This window comes from Chiloscyllium plagiosum, chromosome 18 (genome assembly GCF_004010195.1).
Source record: "Chiloscyllium plagiosum isolate BGI_BamShark_2017 chromosome 18, ASM401019v2, whole genome shotgun sequence".
NCBI classification, from domain to species: Eukaryota; Metazoa; Chordata; class Chondrichthyes; order Orectolobiformes; family Hemiscylliidae; genus Chiloscyllium; species Chiloscyllium plagiosum.
In genome coordinates this window covers 21,569,019-21,587,950 of record NC_057727.1, presented here as the reverse complement: position 1 = coordinate 21,587,950, position 18,932 = coordinate 21,569,019, and the positions used below count along the sequence as shown (strand labels likewise).

At 38.8% G+C, this 18,932-nt stretch overlaps 1 protein-coding gene across 4 annotated transcripts in view; it reads right to left on the bottom strand.

Annotated features, from left to right (window-relative positions):
• LOC122558936 (POC1 centriolar protein homolog A-like) overlaps nucleotides 1–18,932 on the bottom strand; it is a 116,581-nt gene that overhangs the window by 47,772 nt on the left and 49,877 nt on the right. For 3 of the 4 annotated variants that reach the window (XM_043707912.1, XM_043707913.1, XM_043707914.1), the window contains 2 exons: nucleotides 16,232–16,300; nucleotides 4,164–4,313 (listed from right to left, as the gene is read on the bottom strand). In XM_043707912.1, coding sequence (XP_043563847.1) covers nucleotides 4,164–4,313; nucleotides 16,232–16,300 — 219 coding nt within the window. The remainder of the gene's footprint in view (nucleotides 1–4,163; nucleotides 4,314–16,231; nucleotides 16,301–18,932) is intronic. The other variant, XM_043707916.1, reaches the window with a different exon arrangement.

Sequence of the window (18,932 nt, the reverse complement as noted above, 5' to 3'; positions counted from 1 at the left end):
AAGGCATCCCTATGAAATTTGCAGTGGGGTTAAAGAGGGTTCTGTTCTAGCACTGACATTTCTTGTACAAGATAATGATTCGAAAACAGTTAAAATTGCATTAGCTTAACCCAACCTAATGATGTCTATGGTCTTTGGGAGAAAAAGTTAGTTTTGTGTGGCATCGCGATGGAGACAGATGCAATGTTCTTGGCTCCTGAAAATTGTAATAATGCCTAAGTAGTAAATATTAATTGCGGCTATAGACATCACACAATGAATTATACCTTGTTATGTAAGACAAGTGTCTTAGATTTCTAATGGTCTATTCTCGACTACTGATAATCAGACAGGATCTTACACAAAGTATAGAAAGGAGGATTGGGTCTTGTCATGCAGTGGTAATGTCCCTTTCCCCAGACAAGGAAGTCCAGGTTCAAGTTCAACCCAGGCAACAGTCACTGATGGTTGTGACCTCGGTAGACCGAATGTTTGAATAGTCACTGGAAGAGGCAAGCAAAAATGAAAAGCTCATTGGATGCGAAGAAAGCCAGGGGAGAAAAAAAAAAATCAGAGGTCAGCAAATCTTGTATCCTATCAGCTCAATGCCTTCATTTGCAGGAGAATTTACTGGTCTGAGTGGGACCCCTGAACCATGTTTAACAGTGATTACAATGCACAAAACATTGTTGAATAAAATGAAGGGTTTCAAAGCAACATAAGATGCAATCATAAAGTGAGAAATTTCTGGGCCATGTTATTATTTGCTACTACGTGCTGAATTCAATTTCTTACATTCAACAATCTCAAAATGAACCACATCTACTGTACTGAGTAGTTCTGGTGGAGCTCACCTCCAGAAAGCATGCTATTTGCCTGGAAGCCAGCATGCTTTTTGTCTGGAGTCAAGCTGAGTGGTAGGCAAGGAGACTGTATAATCAAGAAGCATTAACCCTAGATGGTGGGACTATCCTGAAGTAAGGTAGGGGTCATGCAAGCACTTGAAGCCTGGCTTACAAATAAACCTCTGAAGGCTGGGAAACCCAGCTGTCAACAGTTAAACCTGAGAAATAGGGTTAACCGAAGTCTTCAAAACTTATTATAATATTTAAAATGCCAATAAGCCTTCTGGGAGCAGGTTGGCTGCCTGTCACTTGTCTCACCTCACTAAAACCCAGTAAGTTAGTGGGCCACCACTGGTGTCTCAACACAAGTGGAATTTAAACTCATTTAACTACCCAACCTCCTGCACATGATAAAATAGTCCCCTCGATCTCATTGATTCAATAAACCTAGAAGTCATACCAGGTTTCCCAAAAGATTGCAGACGATGAAGTTGTGTCTTATAAAAGCTGACCTGACGTTGTTTGCTTGTCCAAACTTAAAAGTGAATGAATGGGCACCCATAAAGACGACAAACTATATACAATTTGTAATGAATAAGACACACTAAGTAAAACTCCATATTCTAACTGAATGATAAGTATTGAAAGCATTAAAGCAAAGAACAGTAATGATGTACAGATGAAAGCATTTAAACCAGTTCCAATAAAACAAAGAAATGTGACATGAACACAAAAAAATCTTCACATGCTGGTAACCCAAAATTCAAACAAAACTGCGCGAAAGTAATATAGCTACTTTTCTATTCCTCTTTTTGTATCTAAAATTCGTACGTAGTACTTTGTATCTAAAATGGTGCTTTAAGAGGCGACATCGTAAAACTTTTCACAGTACTCCTGTGCCTGACTATACATGATAATAAAGGATATTTTAATTAGAATAATAGAATCATACAGATATACAGCATGGACACAGATCCTTCGGTCCAACCTGTCCATGCCAACCAGATATCCAAACCCAATAGAATCCCCCCCAACCAGCGCCCTGTCCATATCCCTCCAAACCCTTCCTATTCATATACCCATCCAGATGCCTTTTAAATGTTGCAATTGTACTAGCCTCCAACACTTCCTCTGGCAGCCCATTCCACACACACACCACCCTCTGAGTGTAACAGTTGTCCCTGAGGTCTCTTTTATATCTTTTCCCTTTCATGCTAAACCTATGTCCTCTAGTTCTGGACTCCCCAACTCCAGGGAAAAGACCTTGGCTATTTACCCTATCCATGCTCCTCATGATTTTATAAACCTCTATAAGGTCACCCCTCAGCCTCCGAAACTCCAGGGAAAACAGCCCTAGCCTGTTCAGCCTCTCCCTATAGCTCAAATCCTCTAACGTTGGCAACATCCTTATAAATCCTTTCTGAATCCTTTCAAGTTTCACAACACCTTTCCGATAGGAAGGAGACCAGGAATGCATGGCATATTCCAACAGTGGCCTGAGCAATGACCTGCACAGGTGCAACATGACCTCCCAACTCCTGTACTCAATACTCTGACCAATAAAGGAAAACATACCAAACGCCTTCTTCACTATCCTATCTACCTGCGACTCCATTTTCAAGGAGCTATGAACCTGCACTCCAAGTTCTCTTTGTTCAGCAACACTCCCTAGGACCTTAAGTGTATAGGTCCTGCTAAGATTTGCTTTCCCAAAATGCAGCACCTCGCATTTATCTAAATTAAACTCCATCTGCCCATTGGTCCATCTGATCAAGATCCCGTTGTAATCTAAGGTAACCTTCTTCACTGTTCACCACACCTCCAATTCTGGTGTCATCTGCAAACGTACTAACTATATCTCTTACGTTCATATCCAAATCAGTTATATAAATGATGAAAAGTACTGGACCCAGCACCAATCCTTGTGGCACTACACTGGTCACAGGCCTCCAGTCTGAGAAACACCCCTCCACCACCACCCTCTGACTTCTACCTTTTGAGCCAGTTCTGTATCCAAATGGCTAGTTCTCCCTGTATTTCATTAGATCCCCCATGGGGAACTTTGTTGAATGCCTTACTGAAGTCCATATAGATCACATCTACCTCTCTGCCCTCATCAATCTTCTTCATTACTCCTTCAAAAAACTTAATCAAGTTTGTAAGGCATGATTTCCCACGCACAAAGCCATGTTGACTATCCCCAATCAGTTCTTGTCTTTCCAAATACATGTACATCCGGTCCCTCAGGATTTCCTCCAACAACTTGCCTACCACCAACGTCAAGCTCACTGGTCTATAGTTCCCTGGCGTTTCCTTCCCATCCTTCTTAAAGTGTGGTACCACGTTAGCCAACCTCCAGTCTTCCGCCACCTCACCTGTGACCACCCATGATACAAATATCTCAGCAAAAGGCCCACCAATCACTTCCCTCGCTTCCCAAAGAGTTCCAGGGTACACCTGATCAGATCATGGGGATTTGTCCACTTTTATGCATTTCAAGAAATCTAGCACTTCCTTCTCTGTGATATGGACATTTTTCAAGATGTCACCATCTATTTCCCTACATTCCATATCTTCCATGTCCTTTTCCACTCTAGAAATACTCAGGGAATCAGGGAGAAAAACATCTTAAAACTGTGACAAAATTGCCAAATACCTCATGTTAAAATGGAGGAATGGTTATTGAAGATCACAAGAGCATTGCTGGGAATTCCTGCAGTAATGTTCTAAGCTGGAATTGTTGGTCTCTGACATCCAAAATCACATGTGAATCCAGGACTTTTCTTTCTTTTCTTCTCCTTGACATGAATAATGGCGATGCAATAATGCAAGATGCCACACTGGGACTTTCAGGAGCTTCCATGTTGTGTTGCAGTGAAGTACTCACCTTGCAATTCCTACCATACAGCCAGGGCAACCCCAAAGTGAATTTGTTGGATTTGCACCAAGTTTCTTAGTGCCTCGCTTTAGCACATTTTGCAAACTTGCTTTAGAATTGCTGCCAGATTACAAGATGGTGGTAGCAAGTGGTCCCTGTACCTCACTAAAGCCAACAAGTTAGACATAGTTCTTAAAACTAAAGGGATCAATGGACCTGTGTTGGGTGATCCGTCATGATCATGCTAAATGATGGAGCAGGTTCAAGGGGCTGAATAAATGACTCCTGCTCCTATTTTCTATGTTTCAATGTTTCATGTCAGTATATTTTCAAGTCAACGTTTGCATCTAAAATTAATACCTGTTTAGCTCAAAAGAATAGAAAAGCAAGCTTTTCAATAGTCAAATTTTTACATGGTGTTTTGTTAGGAAGGTATGAAGTACCATAAGAACAGTATCTACCTCTACAGCATGTGATTTTGTAGTATCATCTGGTAACCAAGAAGGACCATCACAATTCTTCAGCCTACAATTAACAGTCATTGGTTGGGATTGATTTTTCAACATTTCCCCATAATCTGCAGCATCAAAATTAGTCTTCCATACCATAACCTGAAACACATATTGAAGAAGTTGAGTAGTATGTTGTCACATACATAAAAATCAAGGACATAATTTTACATATTTAGTTATTACGAAAAACATTAATGCACAAGTTCATAAATGAAGCAGTTCCATTTAAAGCAAGTATATTTACTTTTCCAGTGAGCCAATAGGATTCAAAACTGAATGAGAAAGAAAGGAGCTTGTATTTATATTAAATTTTCATTGTATCAGGAAATTTCAATCTGCTTTCCAGTCAATGATATATATCTGAAGCAATGACACTCTTAGGCTCAGACTTACATTGAACTGCAGGAGGGCATTTGACTCATCATGCCCACATCAGTCAACAAAATCTGACTACAAGAATCCTGTTTTTCAGTTTTTGTCCACATCTCTGGAGGCTATAACAATTCACAAAAACATCTTAATATTGCTGAAATGTTATGAGAGCTTCTGACTCGACCAACCTTTCAGGTAGCGAGCTCCAGATTCCCATCCCTCAGTGAAAACATTTCTCCTTGCTCTCCTAACAGTCTACCTTTCACCTTCAACCTCTGGCCCCTGATATTGGTCTCTTTACGAATGGAAAATGTGCCTTCCGATCCATCTCATGTCCCTCATAATCGTATATACTTTGATCATGTCCATTCTCAACCTTCACTGCTCCAAGGAAAACAACACTAATCTATCTAATCCTTTCTCATAGTTCACACCCTCCACCCCAGGCAGCATTCTGACAAATTTCCTCTGTACCATCTCTTGTGAAATCACATCCTTCCCACAATATGGTGACCACACAGCATTCAGAACTCCAGTGGTGACTTAACCAACATTTTATACAGTTCCAGCACAGTCACCTTGCTCTTTTGTTCTATGCCTCAACTAATAAAAGCAAGTGTTCCCTATGCCTTCTAACCACATTATCTAGTTGCCTTTCTATTTTCATGGACCTGTAAATGTGCACACTAGAGGTCCCTCTGATCTTCAGTACTTTTCAGGATCCGACCATTCATCGTGTAATTCTTTCTCTTTTTAGCCCTCCCCAATGCATTCTCTCATTTTTCCAAGTTGAATTCCATTTGCTACTGCGCCACCCAGCTGACTTGTTTGCTAATATCCTCCTGCAGTTTATAACTATGTTCCTCAGTATTTACCACCCTACCAATTTTCATGCTGTATACCTTTTGGTCATGCCTCTTACATGTAAGTCCAAATCATTAATGGATATCACAAACAGTGAAGGTCCGTGCAGCTGTGATGATGTTGTCACTTTAAGAGATTATTTTGTCCTTTTTTTTAAAAGAATGTTGTAAGGCAGAGGTTCTGGACTAAGAAAGTAAACAATTTGTGAGGCCTTGGTTTTTTTTAAGTTGGAACAATGGAAGTAGTCTGGGTGTGGGCCACCTCTCATAGGCCAGGCTTTTTAGTTTTGATTTAGATTTTAGGTTTAGTTTTAAGCAGAAGCTACTGGGGTCTCAAAAGAATTGGAAGCTTTACTGAATGTCTTCTAGCTGCTACACTCTGAGTCTTCTCTATGTTTGTTCCTCCTGGATTGGAGAAGCGCATGAAAACTTGTGTCTGAACTTGCCTTTTTGCCAAGGGGTGTATTTATGGGATATTACTACATTGGAACAGTTAATTAATAATAGTTACTGTATCTAGTATTTGGTTTTGTTTTTCAGCAGTTATTTTTGTTTACATTTTAACTATAGCGTTTAAATAAATTGTGGTTTGCTTAACTTTGAATAGTTTGATCAGCTGCATCACATCTGGAATACAGCACTTCATGTATACCTTTACAATAAGAAAGAGTTAGAGTCTCGGCTACCTTCTGAAAATATTTTGAGGTGGTCTGCTCTGGTCCATAACACACCGAGCACTACAGAATCCTACTGACTTGATTTCTAGTCACAAGAACACTCCCTTACCATAACTCTCTGCTTTCTGCCTTTTAGCCAATTTTGAATCCAATGTATCACCTTGCCTTGGACCCCACAAGCTCCTACCTTCTTGACCAGTCTGTCATTATAGACCTTATCAAAAGCCATGCTAAAGTCAATGTAAACTACATGAAATGCATTATCTTCATCAACACACCTGGTTACTTCCCCAAAAATTTGATCACATTTCACAGACAATGATTTTCCTTTAACAAATCAATGCTATCACTAATTACTCCATATCTCCAAGTGCAGATACATCTGTTCCTCAAATAATTTTTAATAACTTCCCCACCACTGAGGTTAGACTTACTAACCTACACTTTCTTGGTCCACCCGTTGCTCCATTTTTTAAAAATAAGGGGAACGTTAGCAGTTCTCCAGCGGCTCAACTGTGGCCAGGAGGGGCCTTGAACATGATTGCCAGGGAATTACTCTTGAAAAGTAGCAATCATTAAGGGTAGTATAGCAGAGCAATAACAAAGAACTAAACATACTAGGAAGGTGGGAACTAAAACAAACATCCTGACTTTGCCCAATCCATGCCCAACTGTTATGGAACTTGATTCCCCCAATCAGGTTTCTGCCATGTCACAGTACTGAAATAGCTTTTATAAAAGGTCACAAATATCATCTTACATTACTGTGACAAGAGTAAATTGTCCTGCCCTGTCATTTTCATTTTGTTTATAGCCTTTGACATGATTAACCTGCCATCATTTTCTTGCAAAGCCACATTACTCTAACCCAGCTGGGTGAGACGGGACTCACCTGATTCTATTATTATCCATCTAATTAAAGCCAGAGAGTCTGCAATAGTTTCTAACTACTGGCAAGAATAAGACTCCTTAGTCAAGTTAGAACTGCTACAATATTATCCCTGGTGTCCTTTAAGAATTCATCCTTGCTGCCATTCTATTTTTCACCTTTATGATATCCCCTCAATCAGATCATCTTGCCCTTCAAGGTAGCCTCTCTCAATAGGAACACTCTTTCCTCTAAATCGGAATATCTTTGATACAAGATGCTCACCAGATACTGAGGTAGATAATCTCACCCATCCTAAGAGAACTTTACATTCAGCTGTTATTTTTCAAGCAAGATGTTAAAATAAGGCCTTAACCTCCTTCGCCCCAATGCAACGATACTATAGCATTAAGAGATGCATTTTGTCCTAGTGTTTTTTTGAAGGGAGGTTCCAAGCTGTCTATTGATAGCCCCTAGAATAAACAGTTTGTGAGGAATTGGTGTTTTTTAAATATAAAACATTGGAACAATAGAAGCTGTCTGAACTTTGTTTGGGTGGGGGTGGGGGGGGGGGGGGAATGGGTTGGTGGCAGTGGCGGTGGCGACAAGCTCCCACAGAAATAAGATGCTGGAGATCAGAGTCGAGAGTATGGTGCTGGAAAGGTACAGGTCAGGCCTGCTCCTCGGATGCTACCTGACTTGCTGTGCTTTTCCAGCACCACACTCTCGACTGCTGAATACTGATCAAATTATTCACCATTTCAAAATCCACTTAAGTTGAAGACTGCACTTTGTCTTGTCTCACCTCACCATGGAAGACTGACCTTTCACCAAATAATTTTGCCAAAGTCTTGGAATTGTGAATGAGTCACACAATCTTAAAAGGATAGAATTCCACATTACAAAACTCTTTAAAATGAAGAAACTTACATTTATTAATAACAACACAAATTTTAAATGTGACACAGAATGTATGTTATGTTCAACTGCTAAACTCAAAATTCTTTCAGGGTGGGCTTTTTGAGCCGAAGCAAGCTTATTTACTGGAATACTGCTGCTTATTCACTGGAATACTGCTGCTTATTCATATTGGGCCAGTATACATGCAGTAAAAACAGCTGAGTAATTTCCAAAGAATGTTGGAATTATGGCTGAAAGAACATGATAAATAACTCGTTTTAGCAACAGATTGATTCTGGACCAAAAACTAATTGGTTGTAAATGTCAAATATTCCAGCTCACTTTTCCAGAAAAAAAACTTAATCTATTTTGAGTGCAATGTTATTCTAATCTTTCCTAAAGTTACTAACTTAGCATCTTTTCCACACTGGTAAAACTCCAATGAAAGAGAAAATGTATGATTTGTGAAAACATCAGTCTTTATAGGTTAGAATATGAGGTGTTAGAGAATTGTTTATGCATTTCAAAGAGAAAAATATTCAATAAGAGTTAAGCTACAAAATTCAAAACCAGGCTTGTGATAGTTCAGTGGATCTACATATAACATTATTGGAGATTGAGCACCATAGGCCAATAGCTAGATTATATGGAAATAAAATTAGGTTTACTATGCATGTATGTGAAAATCACAAATGTTACAGAGTAGGAGGAGACCATTTAGTACATCACATCTACACAAGCTCTCCAAATGAGCATTAGGGCTTACTGCTATTCTCCTGTCAGTAAGAGATTCAAGGGTTAAGCAGAAAAGACATAGAAAGTAGATGTAAGGAATGTCGGATTAGCCATTATCCTATTGAATGGCAGAGCAGGCTTGAATGATTACTCCTGTTTCTATTTTTTTCTGGTGTTACAATCTTTTCCTTGTTACCTTCATTCTATTCAAATAATATTCAATCACCCAATACCTTCTTAAATGCCTCCAGTACACTTCCAAGGAGTGGAACTTGTTGTAGGAAAAACCACCACATCATTGCTTCTGCATTTGCAAATCACTTCAAATCTGTGCTCTCTTACACCTCAATTATTTTTTTAAGTGGACATAGTCCTCATGCCTGGCCCATTTCTGTTAACCTCTTTGGCACTCTCTTCAATACATTCACATCTTTCTTATAGTGTGGCACTGAGAACTGCACACAATAATTCAGCTGACGTCTAATATGTGCCTTGTTCAGTACAACCTGTTTGCTCTCAGACTTTATGTCCCTATTAATAAAGCTTCAGACACTATGATTTATTAACTGCTCTCTCAACTGGTCCTGTCATCTTCAATGACCTATGCACATATGCACTCAGGTCGCCCTCCTCCTACCCCCATTTAAGAACTTAATTTTCTATTGGCTCTTCGTGTTCTTCCTACCATAATGCATCACTTCATTTTTTAAAATTCATTTACTGGATGTGGGTGCATCCTTAATTACCCATAGAGCAATTAGGATTCCAATTACCAGACCAAGTAAGGATGGCAGTTTTGTTCCCTAAAGGGCATTTAGATGACAACTATTTCATAGTCATCATTGGATCCTTAATTCCAGATCTTTTTACTGAATTCAAATTCCACCATGTGCCATAGTGGGATTCAAATCTGGGTCCCCAGAATATTCCCTGGGTGTCTGGATTAACAATCCAGTGATAATACCACTAGGCTATCATCTTAAACTTCATCTAATGTCTTTTTGGCACTGTAACATTTGTCTATCTTCTTTTGGAGTCCTACATTGTCCTCCTCACAGTTTACAATACTTTCAAGTTTACAATACTTTCATTTGCAACTTTGAAATTTCCCCCTGACACCAATGATCTAGATCATTAATGTATCAGCATGATTATCCAGAACACAATATGGCCCTTACACTTGCACAGCCAGCCAAAATGGCCCATGCTCAGATGCAAACTAATACAGGTTGCAGAAGCATATGCACATGTGCCACTAATGTTACTGTATATTGAACACAGTAACATCAGTGTTGCATACATGGGGTGGGTAAAGCGGGGGGCAAGGCAGAAGTGGATCACATCTATGTCACTGCACCACCTGAGAGGGGTGCTGCTCTGAACTTGGAGCCTGGATGATCAAGGAGGCCCAGGGAAAATTGCCTCCCAGTTTTCTTCGAGGGGTGAGGAAGGGCTGGGTTCTTGGTGGAGCACCAAACTGTCAGTACCACATGTTCCATATTAATATTCATATCAGGACACATATGGTAGGAGAATAGCACTTTGTGTTGGAATGTATATTCTGGCAATTTTAGCTCCTGGTGTGATGCAGCATAAATACCAGGGTGATTGCCTAGTGTTTCCATGTCTTGGACAACACGCAACCTTTGGTCAAAACACTTTTTATTCAGAATTTATAACACCACCACTTTGCAACTAGTTGATGCTTTTGGTTGCTTAAGAATGACAGAGTACCTCTTTGCTGAAAATGTGTTGCTGGAAAAGCGCAACAGGTCAGGCAGCATCCAAGGAACAGGAGAATCGACGTTTCGGGCATAAGCCCTTCTTCAGGCTTATGCCTGAAACGTCGATTCTCCTGTTCCTTGGATGCTGCCTGACCTGCTGCGCTTTTCCAGCAATACATTTTCAGCTCTGATCTCCAGCATCTGCAGCCCTCACTTTCTCTCAAAGAGTATCTCTTTGCATGTGCATGTTCTTTGTACCACATGGTGGTGGTATTTGAAGCATATGTAGCCTTCATATATATCAGGAAAAGCCTGGCTCCCAAAACCAATCCCTAGGGAACTCCATTAAAAACTTTCCACCAGCCTGGAAAACACACATTAACCTTTAATCGGTTTCTTATTACTCAGTCAATTTTGTACCCCTGTTGCCACTGTCTTTTCTACTCTATTACCTATAACTTTTCTCAAGTTTGTTGTGTGGCATCGAATCAAAGACTTTTGAAAGTCCAGGTTCACCACATTAACAGCATCATCTTAATCAACAATTTCAGTTACCTCTTCAAAAGATTTCCAGCAAGACAGTAAACACCACTTCCCCTTTCAAAAGTCATATAGGCTCTTTGAAAACTGGGGTTTTTCACCTAACTACTAATTCTATCCCACAGAAATATTTCTCGAAGCTTCCCTACCTCGGAGTTAAACTGATTAATCTGTAATGGCTGAGCTTATCCTTACAACCCTAACTGAACAAGGTCATAATTCTTACAATTCCTCAATACTTTGGTACCTCCTCCGAAGACTGAAAGATTATGATCAGTGCCCCTGCAATTTGCACTACCGGTTTTTCAACATTCTTGGATACATCTCAGCCAATCCTAACATCTTGTCAGTTTTTAAATTTAACAGTCTAAGCAACACTTACTTAATAAATTTTCAATGCCTCGAGTGACAGTTAATTTTTCTGTCAGAATGGTAAGCATCGCACAGAGGGATGCAAACTACTAATTTAGTACCTCAGCCAAACTTGCCACACCCCTAGTCAAACTGTTCCCATACAGCTGCAACACTGGCACCTTCCTGGTGATATAGACAATTGGAAAGAAAGAAAACAATGAAGTTAGCAATGACAATTCTGGGTGTATGCTAATAGGTCACCAACTAATGGGAAAGAAATAAGAAAAATAAGTCCATGAAGAAAGTTACAGAGGGGGTGCAAGAATGATAGAATAGTTAAAATGGGTGACTTAATAATCCTATCATTGACGAGAAAAGGAACAGGGTAACAAAGTGAGTATTCCTGATGAAATGTCGATTCTCTTGCTCATCAGATGCTGCCTGACCTGTTGTGCTTTTCCAGCACCACATTTTTCAACACTTAACAAAGTGAGCAGAATTCTGAGAGTGGGTTCAAGACAATATTCTACAACAGTGTTTCCAGTCCAACAAGGAGGCTTTAAAAAGGTCCAAGTTCTAGTTAGACAGAGTTTTGGTCCACAGAGAGTCAAAGCTAGCAAGGGGAGGGAAGCAAAGACCACAATTAGGTTAGTCAGGGTTCTTACTGAAAAATGTGGTAGGCTCAACCAGCCAAATGTGTCTACTTGCTCCAGCTTTCTGTATCATGGTGGAACTAGCATAGGTAAAATGGAATTCAAGAATGGCAGACAAAACTGCCCTAACTTTAAAATTTACATTTCCATGAAGAGCAAAGTAGGATATCAAGTCCAGAGCTCCCGAGATGATGAATGTGATCATAAGGTGATGCATTTAAAGGTTACACGAGAGATGACAGATTGATAAAACAAACGAAAATCAGACTGAATACAGAAAGCCCAGATTGGAAGTAAAAACATAAAATAAGAGCAGCAACGATAGGAGAAAAGGTGTTGGCAACCAACACAAAGGCTTATTATGGACCAAAATGGGAATTTATGCATAGAAAACAAAGGTCACGTTAAGGAACTAAAGCAATGTTTTGCATCTGTCTTTACCAAAGAATATGATATAGATCAGGTTATAGTGAAGCACCAGATAGCTGAGTCTCTGAATTGGCTAAAAGTTGATGAAAATAATGTATTAGAAATTTTGGCTGTAGTTAAAATTGCTAAGTTACCAGTACAGGGTCAAATGTATTCAAGGGTACTGACGGAAGAGTGGAAAGTGCAAAGCCACTGACCATAATCTTCCAACTCTCCCTATATCCAGAGTATAGAGAATTGCAACACTTATCAGGAAGATATAAGGGTAAACCAATAAATATAAGCTGCTCTGTTTCGCCTCCCTAATGGAAACGTTTTTAGAAATAATACACCAAGACAAAACTAACAATCAGTTGGACAAACATAGATTAATAAAGGGAAACAAGTATGGAATTCCCAGTTGTGAAGGGGGGGCACTAGACCTGAAATGTTAACTCTGTTTTTCTCTCTATAGGTGGTGTCAGACCTGCCTTGTTTCCCCAGCACATTCTGTTTCTAATTCAGATGTCCAGCATCTTTGTTTTTTAATTTTATTATATTAAATTGATTAAGCTTCTCAATGAAGCATCTGGACTGTAATTAAGGGTCATGCAGTTGGTGCACTTGGACTTCCAGAGGTGTTTGAAGAGTCACATAATAGGCTTGTCAGTATAGTTGAGGTCTGTGGGACCATGACTCTAAAGTTGGCTGAGGGGGTTCCTACAGTACAGTTGTAGTGCCCTAACCACTGAGCTAGAAGGCTTGCTCAGTCCCACCTGCTCTGGAGGGGTGTAATGACATCCCTTATCAGGTTGATTTGAAAACATCTAAAAAGTTGGCTGAGTGAAGTAAACAGTAGTGGTGAACAGTTTTTAAACTGGATGAAGGCACACTGCAGAGTTCCCCAAGAGTTGCTATTAAGATCATTACTTTTCTTAATCTATATTCATGATCTAGACTTGAATATGCAGGACACAATTTCAAAATCTGCACATGGCTCAAAACTTGGAAGCATTGGAAACTGAGAGGTGGACAGTGACAGACTTCAAGGAAACATGGAGTAGCTGATGGAATGTGCATGTGACAGATGGAATATAATGTAGAGAAATGAGACATTACACATTTTAATAGCTAGAACAAAGAAAGGCAACAGAAAATCAAGAAAAATCAATCCTAAAAACTGTGCAGATGAGGAGGAACTTGGGAGCCTAGATGAACAATCGATCAATGAAATGAGCACAGTAGTTGGGAAAATATTTAATAAAGCAGTATAGGATCCTGAGCTTTATAAGTAGAGTACAGATTAGGTGAACCATTATAAAATATTAGTTCTATCTCAATGGGAGTGTTCTGTAAAATCCTGGGCATTACACTTCAGGAAGAATCAAAAGGCATTGGAGAGGTGTCGCATTCATAGCAAGACATACAAATCATTTAAAGACATAAGGTACAGGAGCATGATTTAAGTGTCTTTACAGAAACATGGTTGCATGGTGAATAGGATTGGGAACTAAATATTCAAGGATATTTGATGTTTAGGAAGGACATAAAGGAAGGTGAAGTTGTCCTGATAATAAGTGATATGATCAGAACATCAGTAAAAGAAGATCTCAGATTAGAAGAACATTGTGTGGAATCTGTTTGGGCAAAACTAAGAAACAGTAAGGTGGCAGCAAACATTGATTGCAGTCATTTATAGACCACAAAGAGCTGTGGCAGTGAAGGACGTGGTATTTATTAAGAGATCAGAGATGCATATAATGCAGTCAACAGTTACCAAAGATGATTCAATCTGCATTTGGAATAGATAAACCAATTGAGCACTGAAGGCATGAAAGTTGAGTTTATTGAATGTGTTTGGGATGGCTTTTTATGTTGAGGTGCCAACTAGGCATCGCGATGTTAGATCTAGCATGAGACAACGAAAAAGACAAATTAACAATCTTTTTGTTTAAAAAAAACCTTCAGGGAGGAATGACCGCAACACAATCAAATTTTACATTATGCTGAAAGCAAGGTAGTTCATTTTGAAGCAAGAATTTTAAATTTAAATAATGGAAACTATGAAGGCATGACACGTAATTTGGCTGAAGTGATTGGGACAATGTATTCAACAATATTATGGTACAAAGGCAATTGATGATTTTGTGAGAACCGTTGTATGACTTATATCCTTCACAACATTCCTTCATTAGACAAAAACTGAAAAAAAAGGGTAATCAATTGTGGCTAACAAATGAAGTTCGAGATTGTTTTAGATTAAAAGTAAAGGCCTTTAAAGTTGCTAGAAACAGCAATAATTCTGAGGATTGAGAGGTTTATAGAATACAGTAAAGGAGGAGAAAACAATTGATACGGAAGAATAGAATATGAACACAATCTAGGAAAAGCTTCTAAAGGTACATAAAGGAAATGTTTGGTTAAAACAAACGGGATCCATTACAGACAGAATAAAGACAATTTGTAATAGAGAATACAGAATGGATTGGAAGGCGGTAGCAAAAATCACACATTATTTAAGCACGGAGTGAAAGAGAAAACAAAAAGCTACAGACCAATTAGTGTTGCATCAATTGTTGGGAAAACACAAAAGTCTATTATTAAAGATGGGACAAATAAGACACTTTGTTGATAACGAATGTCTTATTTGCCAATTCCTGAAGAAGGGCCTGTGCCCGAAACGTCGAACCTCCTGTTCCCTGGATGCTGCCTGACCTACTGTGCTGTTCCAGCAATAAAGTTTCAACTTTGATCTCCAGCATCTGCAGACCTCACTTTCTCCTTGATAACGAATGGCCAATAATAAGCAGGAAATAGTGCTTGACGAACCTTGGAGTTTTTTTTAAGATGTTACTGGCAAAGTTGATAAAGGAGGTAAACTGATTTTAAGTATACTTTTGATAAAGTCCCCCACGAGCCTGTTTAGAAAAGTTAAAGCACATGGGTTAGGAGGTAATGTACTGGCATGGATCAATGATTAGCTTACAGACAGAAAACAGTAGGAATAATTGTACCATTCTCTTGTTGATAAACGGTGACCAGAGGGACACCACAAAGGTCAGTCCTTGGACCCAGCTGTTCACAATATTTATCAATGATTTGGAATTTGTGATGAAATGTAAGGTTACCAAATTTGTGGATGATGCAAAGCTATGTGGGAATGTATATTGACAGAAATATGTAAAGCAGCTTCAGAAGGATCTGAACAGGCTTAGTGATTGGGCTAGATATGGCAGTTGGAATGGAAAAATGGAAAACATGAAGTTATCCATTTTGGTATGAGAAACAAAAGTGCAGAGTATTTTTTTAAAAATGGTAAGAGGTAGATGTACAAAGGGAGCTAGGTCAATAAGTCACTGAAGGTTAACATGCAGACGCAGCAAAGTATCAAAAGGCTGATGAAATGTTTGCCATTATTGTAAAAGAGAACAGGAATAGTGAAGCCTTTCTTAACTTGTCTAGGAATTTGGTTGGACCGCATCTGGACTGTGTTCAGTTCCAGTCTCCTTATCTCAGGAAAAATATTACGGCCAAGAGAGAGTGCAATGCTGTGGGATGTTGCAACTGTCCAAAGAGTTAAAAAGAGATTCCGTGAACTGGTGCAGTATTGTCTGGAGTTTTGAAGAAGGGGACGTAACCTCATTGAAACTTACAAAATACTCAAAGAGATAGACAGGGCAAATGTAAGTAAGATGTTTTAACAATGAGGATGACACAGAGGTCTAAGCTGAGGAGAATTTTCTTTTATTCAAGAAGGTTGTGAACCTTTTTTAAGGGCTGTTGAAGCTTAGTCTTTGAGCATATTCAAGGTAGAGACTGACAAATTTCTGATTACTAATGGCACATAGCACAATAGGAACACTACCACTATACCACAAGAGCTCTCTGTACATAAATTACAAAGAAATGTAAAGAATACCCACCTGTTCATCTGAGCCACCCGAAGCAAAGAAGTCTCCAGCACCAGAGAAAACCACACATGAAGCTGGACCCTATAAACAGAAGGCAAGAAACTAAACATGAGTTTTTTTTTTAAATTCATACTGCATTACGGAAAAATATATTTGACCAATGTGTTTATTTGGTAAACATTTAACACTGAAATAGCTTACATAATGCCCAACCTTGCTCCTAAACAGAATTAGAAACACGACTGTCACTCAAATGTATAATTTAGGTGCCCAAATTCAACTACAGGCAAACAGGGTGTTGTAATGAGAGTGTAAAATTCATCGACAGAAAATTTTGTACACAGTTTCCAGTTGCACAGGTGCGGTTATGAGATAAACTAGCTCTGTAAAAATTGGGTGCTAATGCTTTGCAATCTGCTGTTTTGGTGCTATCTTAAGGGAAAGGATGATATTAATGCTTAGAATAAGAAGTGGTTTTGCACTTATCTTTTACATAGAGATGGAGTTTAAATTCAGCACTTTACCAGTCTACCCAACTCTTTGAAATCTGGCTTATGGGAGATAAATGATAAATAACTACAATTTCTTGACTACTTTTGGACAAATTCATCTGGCCCTCTTCTGAGTCAAAAATAAAGCAAAATTTCTCTTCATCCGCCCATGCAACTACTTAATGCAAACATGTATTGGACAAATAGTTTCGGACGTAAACTTGTGTCCTCCTCCAATGACTTCACATTCATTCTCAACTTTCCTGTCCACCAAGAATGCCCAATACCACAACATTGCCAGTCTAAGAACTCCCCCCTAGATTCCTGAAGAAGGGCTTATGCCCGAAACGCCAATTCTCCTGCTCCTCGGATGCTGCCTGGCCTGCTGTGTTTTTCCAGGACCACATTTTTCACCTCTGGTCTCCAGCATCTGCAGTCCTCACTTTCTCCTAGTTGATCTCCCCCCTAGATAATCAATTAAGGAACTAATACTCCTGCATCATCCTAGCAAGAGCAAGTAACAGACAAACACATTAGCAAGGCATGTTGCCTTCATGTAAAGTGGTCATCATTTTTGCTTGGGTGAGGTTCGGATTTCAAGGCATCTGGACCAAGGTTACAGGTCAGTGCCATTCAGCCTCCCAAGACAATCTGGATCAGTGCAGGAATATAAAAAAATTGCTGTGCTCTAGAGTAAGTTGTGACATCTATTCTCTGCCAACTGTCACTCAATTTAAATATGCCAATGCATAGACAAGCTAGTCAGGAGAAACTGAAAGCTGTAATCTCAATTTTCCTGTCACACAGTATATATTGCTCTTGTAGTGTGAGGTATGAGTGAAATAACTCCTAAGTCTTATTAAAATGGCCATGAGGTTAGTTTTTGAATTTATGTTACTAGCACTGCACAACAGGAGATGTGCTCCCAGAACTACTTCATCCATTAAAATTAATGGCTGTAAAATCACTTCCATACATTTGGTTTTCCTGCAATTTTCATGCATGTGAAGCTGGAAGGCAACCCTATAAGTAAGCCTTAAACTTTATGTACACCACTGAAACTTTTCAGTAGACAAAACAGCATGATCTTATATCACAATACTCTGAACAGACCAGGTAAAGTAGGATTACATTGTTAGCATCTGTACAAACAAGGCAGTTATCATGTTGCTGGCAAAATTGAGAACTGCATCAATATTATAAATCATAGTAACTGTACAATAAAGCTTGAATTCATTGTCAAATGTCTTGATCAGTTAAACTTTCACTCGCTTGCTTTGACACCCATTAAGCTTTAGAACAGTTTCAAAATACGTCTGATGTGACAAATAGCAGTTTCTTTGCTCCAAGTGCGCTATATAAAATATTTCGGAATTACTTGACAGTAGCATGTGACAAATGTATCAAACAATTATAGCATTTGCCTTGCAACTATGTAATAACTATACTATGCTAAGGAGATCCATCTGGACAGTTAAATGAAAAAAAACTAAGAAGAGTAATAGAAACTAATAAGACTTAAATTGTAGATCAAAAGTGTGCCTGATTTATAATCAAAAACTTCATACAAGTGTTTTTAAGGACAGAGAACGAATACAAGAAAACAATGTCCCACCATCAAGAAAAACCAAGTGAATAAACAGTCTATCACATTGACGACGAAATTGTAAGAATTGTTTCATTCATCTTTTTTTTCTCTCTGAGGGTGAGTGACTTTGGATCACTGCCTCAGAAAGAGGTGAAAGCAAGGTCATTAAACGTATTTAAGGCAGAATTAGATAGATTATTTTTAGGCAAGGGAGTCAAATGTTATTGGGTGGAAAAGGATGTGGAATTTGAAACACAAACTGATCAGCCATGATCGTACTGAATGGGGGAGAAGGGCCGAATAGCCTACTTCTGCTCCACTTTCATAGTAAAAACAAACCTCTAAACAAATTCATACTTCTGTCAGCTCCTTTATGGATTAGTAATAGGAGCATCCAACTTATATATTAGATTGATAATAATGTTAATGCAGGTCACCAAATAGTTACTGAAATGAAACAAACTATGAACCAATAGTTTGAAGAAAAATTAAAAAGATTAAGTGTTAAATACAGATAAAACCTTAAAGTTTCTCTCACTGAATTAACCCATACAATCTTCATTCAAAAAGTACATATATGGAAAAGCAGCTGTAAAATGTCACCAGTGAGAAATTGAAAAGGTCTCACTTAACA